At 34.2% G+C, this 8,607-nt stretch overlaps 1 protein-coding gene and 1 non-coding gene across 3 annotated transcripts; one reads left to right on the top strand and one right to left on the bottom strand.

The window, feature by feature from the left end:
- The first annotated feature begins 251 nt into the window (after positions 1-251).
- LOC142163728 (U5 spliceosomal RNA) lies at positions 252-368 on the top strand. The gene has a single exon (XR_012694660.1). It is a non-coding gene; the product is annotated as a U5 spliceosomal RNA (small nuclear RNA).
- Positions 369-2,096: 1,728 nt separating this feature from the next.
- LOC107793283 (SAGA-associated factor 11) lies at positions 2,097-5,374 on the bottom strand. 2 transcript variants are annotated; one of them, XM_016615611.2, is made up of 5 exons: positions 4,999-5,374; positions 3,687-3,793; positions 2,869-3,180; positions 2,521-2,570; positions 2,097-2,428 (listed from the first exon to the last, which is right to left on the bottom strand). In XM_016615611.2, exons 2-5 carry the CDS (start codon positions 3,723-3,725, stop codon positions 2,425-2,427), a joined length of 405 nt encoding a protein of 134 aa, XP_016471097.1. In that variant the 5' UTR covers positions 3,726-3,793; positions 4,999-5,374; the 3' UTR covers positions 2,097-2,424. The 2 variants fall into 2 exon arrangements, with proteins under 2 accessions (XP_016471097.1, XP_016471096.1); XM_016615610.2 differs by having other exon boundaries at positions 2,097-2,570.
- Between the last annotated feature and the right edge of the window lie 3,233 nt (positions 5,375-8,607).

Below are 8,607 nucleotides of genomic sequence, written 5' to 3'. Positions count from 1 at the left end.
ATGGGTATAGGTTAAATGTGGGCGACCAAGTAGAACACCCCGTGCAATTTTACTTTTTGGTAGTACCTACAAATATATATTGCTTTCTTCTAAAAAGGCCTGGGCTTCCCTAAGGCCCTAACAGAAGCCCATATCAGCCGTGTGGTATTCATTGTGAAGAATTTATAGAGTCCCACACCGAAGGGGAGGTGTAAAAGAAAGCAGCTGCAACGAATATAAAATGAGCTCGTTCAAAACAGATCAACTCACGCAGCCACGCGATGAGCACAAAGCGAACTATTCTTTCGCCTTTTACTAAAGAATATTGTGTGCGCGTCGCAAATAGTGGCATACGCCAATTTTTGGAGGGTTACAATGCAAGTTATAATTTTCTTTTATCTTTCAATATATAATTATGAAACAATTTTGATAGTTACTATAAAGTAATTTCAGTTTATAGCATGTTGTAATTTAGTAGGTGTTTGGATATATGAATTGTAAAATTTAAAAAAGTGGTGAATTGTTTTTTAAAACGAAAATGGTATTTGAAATTTAGAGTTTCAGTTTGGATTGTTTTGAACAATTGATTTCGGAAAAAAATGAATTTTTTTTGGAAAAATCTTCTATCAAATTTTATGTCCAAACGGGCACTTAGATTGCAGCTTTGATCAACTTGAACAATAATCTAGAAGGCTAAATTTTACATCAGATTCTAGTGAACTAGGGAAAGCACAAAGCTGAAAACCGCTTTAACCAACAATAGCAAAAATAAAACTGGAAATCAGAAGGAAAGGTTATGCTATCCATTGTTGATGTTTGAACTCTTTGGAAATTAGTTAATTCCTTTGGGGTGCCTTGCTTCAGTGGTTTGATTTTGGAACTATTGGAGATTATTTAGTTCTTTTTGTGTGTCTAAATATTTAGATAATCCTGTCATATGAATAGCATATTCAACTTCAAAATTACATGAAACTTCCAAACAAGGAATTGGAATTATATATTTTACGTATTACTTTATCCACTTTTTGACCAATTCCTGTACCTTTACGCAGGGACGGATCTACCCTATTAATTGGGGTTCACGTGAACCCATGGTCTTTCCGGTAAAATAATTTTTCCATGTAACATAATTTACGAAAATAATCTAATATTATCTTTGGGAACCCATGCTCGGTAAATCCAAGTTGTGCACTGGCTAGATACTTGTTTTACCTCCCTAAGGACTAGGGATCGATCCCCTTGGGCTTTCCTCGTCCTGCATTCTCTTTCTTTCATTTGTTTTCCTACTCACTATTCCCTTATTTTTCTCTTTAAGCTTTTTCCTAATATTTTGTTATTCTCCCAAATCCCAATTTATGGCAACCTCAATCCCAATTGCTATCTCTCAAGTAATTTTCTCTTTACCATTTTTGATATTTTATGTGATTCCTAAAATTTGCACTAATTTCATTTTATGGTATTAAATTATCAGCATTTTATTTTTCCGCTTTGTTTTGATTTTTGATGGTAAGAACTGAATGATTTAAGAAGTGTATAAGTTATCTCTTTGAATAATATTTAAAATTGATAATAAGTCATAAAATACTAAATGTTCTCACATCATTTGACATTATTGACCAAAAAAAAATTGACACTATTTAGAAGCACAAAATTTATGTTAAAGCTGGTGGTGCACCCAGGGTCTTAAAATCCTGGATCCGTCTCTGCCTTTTCGTTAATTTTTTGTTAGTAGATTTTTATCACTTCATGTTGTTCTTTTTGCCTTGTTTTCCTATTTTCTTGTTGTCGTTACTGCCTGTTGTTATTGCTTTACTTGCATATTTCCTTGAGTCGAGGGTCTAATTGAAAACAACTTCTCTACCTCACAGCAAGGGTAAAGTCTACGTATATAGTAGACTCTCTCAACCCCACTCGTGGCATTATATTAGGATAGTTGTTGTTGAACAAGGAAGGTACATTTTTCTAACAAATCTTGAAACTCTATTTTGCTCTATCCTTCATTTAAAAAGTTTGAGGAAATAAATGGAATGCTAGACGCAAAAACGTTAAAAGTAGTAACTAGGCTTATGAGGTCGAATGTTGGATTAGTCTTTAGAATAGAACCAAAGAACTGATGATAAAGGCATTGACCATGAACTAGAATTGTTAGGACATTTGTGATACAATGTTGCAAGTTAGATTCAACTACTAAACTCTGGTTTGTGAAAGCCAACACGCACTAAACCAGTTGTTTGTGGAAACCATGCTTGCATATATTTACAGACAGAGCCATACTGTGCTCGTTGCGGCCGCCCTAATGCACGACAGATAAGGAGGATTTGAAACAACAAAGGGAAGTCCCAAGTAGTCTTCTCAGTTCAATTCTTCACCTGAAGATGAACCAGCCTCCTACATTGGCCTCCAAGGCCACATCATAACTCTTCTAAGGAGCCATTTGAGTATTCATTACCTGCAACACCGGAAGTTCCATTTGGTAACCGGCTCGTGCTGGTGGAATTTGAATAAGGTGAGTAGGTTGAAACAGAATTGCTTCGTGTATACCGGTTCTGAGCAGTGCTACTTCTTGTTGCCTTAAGACGGGTCTTCCTCCCCTGTAGCCAAGTTCAACACTCGTTTAACATATCACAGTAGTACAACAACAACCAAAAAACACCCGTGTAATCCCACAAGTGGGGTCTGGGTAGGGTAGTGCTTACCCCTACCTTGTGAAGGTAGAGAGACTGTTTCTGATAGACCCTCAGCTCAAGAAAAGCATGGTCACAACATTATGCAAAGAAATCCATTAGTGGAGGAAATAACATATTACAGTAGCATTAACAGAAAATAATTTGGATATATACTGATATGGGGTTAATATGAAATTGGGTACTAAAATAAGAAAGAATCTACCTTTCCCATGCATTTCTCCAAGTGAGGAGCAAACCGTCCAGCCACTATAGACCGGCTACAGTTCATACATTCAAGTATCTCATTTGCGACAGGAGGATGAGTTTGCCCAAATATATCTACAATGTATTTGCCATTTGTTTCACTACTATTGCTAGGATCGGCTACTGTTGCCCGAGCTTGGGCAGACAACCGCAGTTCTTCCTCTTCTTCTTCTAAATTACAATCAAGGCCTAATTTAGCTATTCGGTGACACTCGGATGCAACATCAACAATGATAGAATCAAGGAGCTCATTGAAAACGTTAGAGGACAACTGCACATAGAATGCAAAGTAGGCCAACAGTTAGATATCGACAAGACTGGCATGAAGTATAACACAGGATCAATTATTATCACCCATTTACAAGATGTCGTGACTTTGAGCATGCAATAGAGGAAACTAAGCTTAAAATGCTACCCCCCCCCCACCCCACCCCCAAACCCAAAAAAAAAAACCCCACCGCTTACATGGAAAATATTTAATGTAGTTGCTTCTCTTTTGCAGATAATATAAGTTAAAGTTACTAATAATGTAGAAGACATTGGAAAAGACCTAGGTCTTCAAGGGAAAGAAGAGGCATAAACAGACAACATGCAGAAACTTGGCTGGAGTAAAGTAGACATAATATTATGCATTGACCACATGAAGGAAGTACAAATAGAATCAAAATGTTAGCATTCACTATACAACTGACACATACAATTCTTTATAGCAGCAAAGCAACAACGATAATCAATAAATATGTGTTTCTAATATTATCACTTTAAGATGCGTATTACCTGCGGATTAGAGATATTATCCTCATTTGGCGCGGACATGAGTCTTGCCTCAGAAATACAATGTGCAGTAAACACTAACACCAAAAGATCCGCAGACGAACAAAACCCTGCAACCAATTCAGAATTCAGAAGAGAATCGGAGAACTTCATATAAAAGTAAAAACAGTGATTAAAAAAGCGCAGCGAAGCAAGAAGAAGCGTTAGAAGCGTCCGCTTCTATTTTTAAAATTAACCCAAGCCCTATTTTATTAAAAAACGAGGTTTCTAAACCGTAAACACTGTCTGCTTCTTCAACAGCAGCGATTTCTTCTTCATCAACTTCTGATTTCTGAAATAATCTCAAAGCATCTACTAGGGTTGTTCTTCTTCTTCTTCTTCTTCAACAGTACAGGTATGTTATGCTTCTGCACTTTTGATTTTCAGTCTTCTTCTTCTTCTTCTTCTTCTTGACTTCTTATTCTTTTTCTTTCTAAACGTCCAAAAAGCAGCGAAATGCTGACGAATTTTTTTCAGAAATTTCTGCCAAATTTTTCTAGTTTCTGCCCAATTTCTGCCCAATTAATTAAAGTATTGAACATTTGCTTACAATTACATGTCTATGCCGTATTTATTTTAATTTTTTTTAAAATTCGCTTCACTTAAAAAAAGCGGGCGCTTCGCTTCTCGCTTTTTGTGAAATAGGGGTTGTCGCTTTTGCTCGCTTCACGCTATTTTTAACACTGAGTAAAAATAATACAAATTGGTATGTCAAAAGGGAAAACAGTTATCCAAATTGAGCTGGCTATGTCATCTTCTTGATTTTTACATATACATACTATATGAGAAATAAAAACACAATCTTGACCCCCCAAAAAAAAAAGATTCATGCTTAAGAGAAACCAACACCTAAATGTGGAAGAGCTCTAATGATACCAACGAACAATCCAAGTAATGTAAGTAACAAAGCACAGCTCCGGCACAAAGTTACGTGCATGTTATTTTCTATGGAGTATACTTAATCCCATCAGCTGTATTTAATTCGGGTCAATTTAGAAATATTACAGTGGACCTCAACCATGATCAAAGCATATCCATCAATCAATCAATTACGACTTAATTCCAAACTAATCTATTCAGACTTCAGAGTGCGTACTTCTGCTCTATTCGGGCCTATTTCAATACAATATTCTGATCAAAATCTCGTTTAAAATAAGGTCTCATCAAATTGGCGATTAAAACAGAACACCAATTAAAACAATCAAAACTTACAGATCCAGAAAGAAATACTGTGTTCGTTAGAACTTCAAAAGAAAACAGTGTGGAAGATTTGTACCTGATTAGTTCTCTGTTAATCTTCTCACTCTATCTCTCTAATCTGATGGCTTGGGACAGAGGCAGAAGGGACGATGGAGTTGTGGTGTTCGGGTGAAGATATGGTACTTGGAGTTCTACGGGCGGCTACTGTGTTCCGCCAATGAAATGCCGAATTAACACACACAGAAAATTTTCAAAGTTTTTGCAGTCTCTCCTTCAATTTATTACATATAACCGCTCTCAAAATAATAGTTAAAAAATATTATTTTTTTATATACTTTTTGTGTGTGTGTATTCTTTATGTTATATATAAAAATTATATAAATTTTATATATCTTTTTCCGCTACCGAATGTAAATAGTTTCTGACGCACGGGCTAAAAGTAATAATACCCCTCTTTCTCCGCTTTACCATAGCTTTTGAAGACCAGCTTCTCATCTTTACAATCTTATTGAATTGTAGACTATCAAACCTGATTCGGCTTAATTGCTTCCAAAATCTAAGAGAGAAAGGTATATTTTTAGTCGTTCAAGAAAATAACAGATAATAAAATATATATTATATATATATATATATATGTGTGGACCGATTAATTTTATATTTGGACCGACCAATTAATTTGATATTTTGTCTGATCCAAAAGGAAGTTAACTTAACCGTAAAAATAGCAAGGGCTAGCCAGTTTTTGGACGGAACATTCAAAAATAGCTAGCATTTGCAAAGTCATTGAAAAATAACCACTATTTTACTGCAACACGGAAAGTTTCAGCATAATATACTGAAGATCGGTGCACCTATATATGAACTTCCAGCATATTATGCTGGAACTCCAACACGCGGAAAGTTCCAGCTTAATATACTGGAGATTGGAACACCTGTGTATAAACTTCCAGCATATTATGCTGGACCGCTATATTATACTGGAAGTCCAGTATATTATGCTGGAGTATTTTCTGGATTTTGAATATTGTTTTTGTTTAGATTTATCTTTTCATGAAAAATGGCTAAATTTCAATTACTTTTGAAACTGTGGCTATTTTTGAATGATCACTTGTAAATCTGGCTATTTTTGAATTTCATAGCCCCATAAAGACCGTCTATTTGCCAAAAGTCACCCGAAAGTTTTTTTTTTCTTCACTTTTGAGGCCATGCCATATTATCGTTAGAGCTGTCAAAACGGGCTAACCTAGCCCAACCCAGCCCAAGCCTCATAGACTTTTAAATCTGGTGGGCTAGGGCGGCGGCCCTCCATCTATGTGAGTGTTAAAATGGCCAGCCCAGTCCAGCCCTAAGAGGACCGCAGGCTAAGGTGGACCAACCCTTCAATCTTTTTAGAAAAAACTATTTTTTCAAATCTTTAGATATTTTTTCGTGACATAATCTCTTAACCATATGAACGACTTCTGTTTATTTAGAGTATACAATAATCTTAATATTTGACAAAGAATCTCATAATTGAAATGCAAATTCTCTATATCTCTAGGTCTTCTCTTTTTAACGTTACATGAATATTTTTTAGTACTTTTCTTTCACTTTCCTTAGGTTCAGGAATTGCTTCAATAAGTTTATATGTTATATTTTTTTAATTTAGGTTTAACATTATTTGTTGAAGTTATCATTATAGTTTGTAAAATTTTTAAAATCCATGAAATTTGCTTGACCTTTTTAAAATCCTTTAAAACTTGACCTTTTTCTATACTGAAGAGAAATTTAATAATTAATAATATATTAAAGTAACCAAACTGATTATTGACCACTTAAAGTGATATTTTCTTTTGGAAAAAATTATTATTGGTCACTTAAAACTTTCCTAGTTCGTTGTTAATTAAACAAAAAAAAAACTAATCTTGTCATACTACATGCATGTCAAAAATATAAATTCTAGTTGATATGAAAAGGTAAATGAGCAATCTAAGGTTGGAAAATGGGGATTATAGTTAATATTTTTATACTTTTTACTTTTTTTAAATATTTAAATTTGAATTTAATTAATTTTTGGCCCACGGGACGGCCCAGGCCCATATCGGTCAAGCCTTAAGGGTCAGCGGGCTGACTTGGGTCGGGCTTATAATCCTCAATTTTAAATGGGCTAAAAAATTTCAATCCAGCCTTACTCAAGTAGCGAGCTGGGTTAGGCTGGCCTCACTGGCCAAGCCCATTTTGACGGCTCTAATTATCGTATGAGAAAATAAAATTGTAGCATAGTAAAACATTTTGACCAGATACCATTTATCCGATAAAACTTACCCTATTTTTCACCAATTAAAATTTATCAGATAACTAGGAGTAATTTTAATCTAGTGAAAGTAATAATATTAACGAGTATTATGACTTTCTTATAGTGAATAGTAAGTTTACTATTTATGACCGAGTTATTGTATCAAAATTAGAGGAAAAAAATTATGATGTATATAACAGCTTGTTTGGATGGTTGTTACAAGTTATATTGCCGCATATTGTTACTTTAAATATATTGTTTGTTTTGAGTGTTACTTAAATTTTATTGTATCGTATTGTTAGATACGTTGTTACGTAACGACAAAAAATGTTACTTTATGGAACGATCGATTTGGAGTGGTCGCGTCGTTACCTTATTTTTTTCTCTGATCTTGCCGTTATTTATTATTAAATAATCTTATTTTATCATTTACCATATCTTTTATATAATAATTCTACCTCATACCTTACTTTTATTTTATAATATTGCTTGTTTATTTTTCATATTGTTAATGTATCATATCATGAAACCACGACAAACAATACAATTTATCCAAATATAATATATATCAAAACGATACATTACAATACATGACAACCCTCCAAACAAATTGTAAAATTAGAAGTACAGTAGATTTTATGTAAATCGAGAGACTAATGACACGCGGAAGATCTATATAGGTTTCAAATATTTCCGACATTTGACATAATGAGCTTGATTTTCATAAAAGATTCTCTCATCCCATTGAACTGAGTTCAATTTAAGATAAATTTGACTTCGACTTAAGATGGTGTTAATGCTTTTAGGGGCTCGTTTGCTACGATGGTCAAGCAAAAATAATTTTAGGAGAAATTTTTTATAACGTTTTATCCATTTTTGTTCTGATGGTAAGCAACCTCCACTTCCAACCAAGAGGTTGTGAGTTCTAGTCTACCCAAGAGCAAGATGAGAAGTTCTTGGAGGGAAAAATGCCGAGGGTCTATTTGGAAACAGCCTCTCTACCCTAGGGTAGGGGTAAGGTCTGCGTACACACTACCTTCCCCAAACCCCACTAAGTGAGATTATACTGGGTTGTTGTTGTTGTTGTTGATGTTGTTATCCCTTTTTGGTTATTAATACTAAAATAAGTTATTTTAGGATTAAAATAGTACTTAAATAATTTATATCTGTCAGAGGGTGGAATAGTAATCCTAAGATAAAACAATAAAATTGATAATCCCAAGAATAATACAACAGACCAAACAATCAATAAAAAATAATATCAGAATAACTATTCCGAAGATAACTAATATTATAATTAATCACAACATAACTAATCTCAGCATAACTTATTTTTAAACCAAACGATCCATTTAGTTGGGAAACAAGTTATCCCATAATTAATTATCTTGGGATTATTGATCCTGAGAT

Source organism: Nicotiana tabacum, chromosome 8 (assembly GCF_000715075.1).
Source record: "Nicotiana tabacum cultivar K326 chromosome 8, ASM71507v2, whole genome shotgun sequence".
NCBI lineage: Eukaryota > Viridiplantae > Streptophyta > Magnoliopsida > Solanales > Solanaceae > Nicotiana > Nicotiana tabacum.
The sequence above is the reverse complement of the archived record's forward strand: the minus strand, read 5'-3'. Positions and strand labels throughout refer to the sequence as shown.

What these genes read in the sequence shown, in the direction of transcription:
- LOC107793283 (XM_016615610.2), bottom strand. Translation starts at nt 3,725, where the DNA reads ATGTCCGCGCCAAATGAGGATAATATCTCTAATCCGCAG. An exon ending in ATAATATCTCTAATCCGCAG is followed by an intron (nt 3,181 to 3,686) that starts GTAATACGCATC and finishes TTCTATGTGCAG; the next exon opens with TTGTCCTCTAACGTTTTCAA. An exon ending in TGGAGAAATGCATGGGAAAG is followed by an intron (nt 2,571 to 2,868) that starts GTAGATTCTTTC and finishes ACTTGGCTACAG; the next exon opens with GGGAGGAAGACCCGTCTTAA.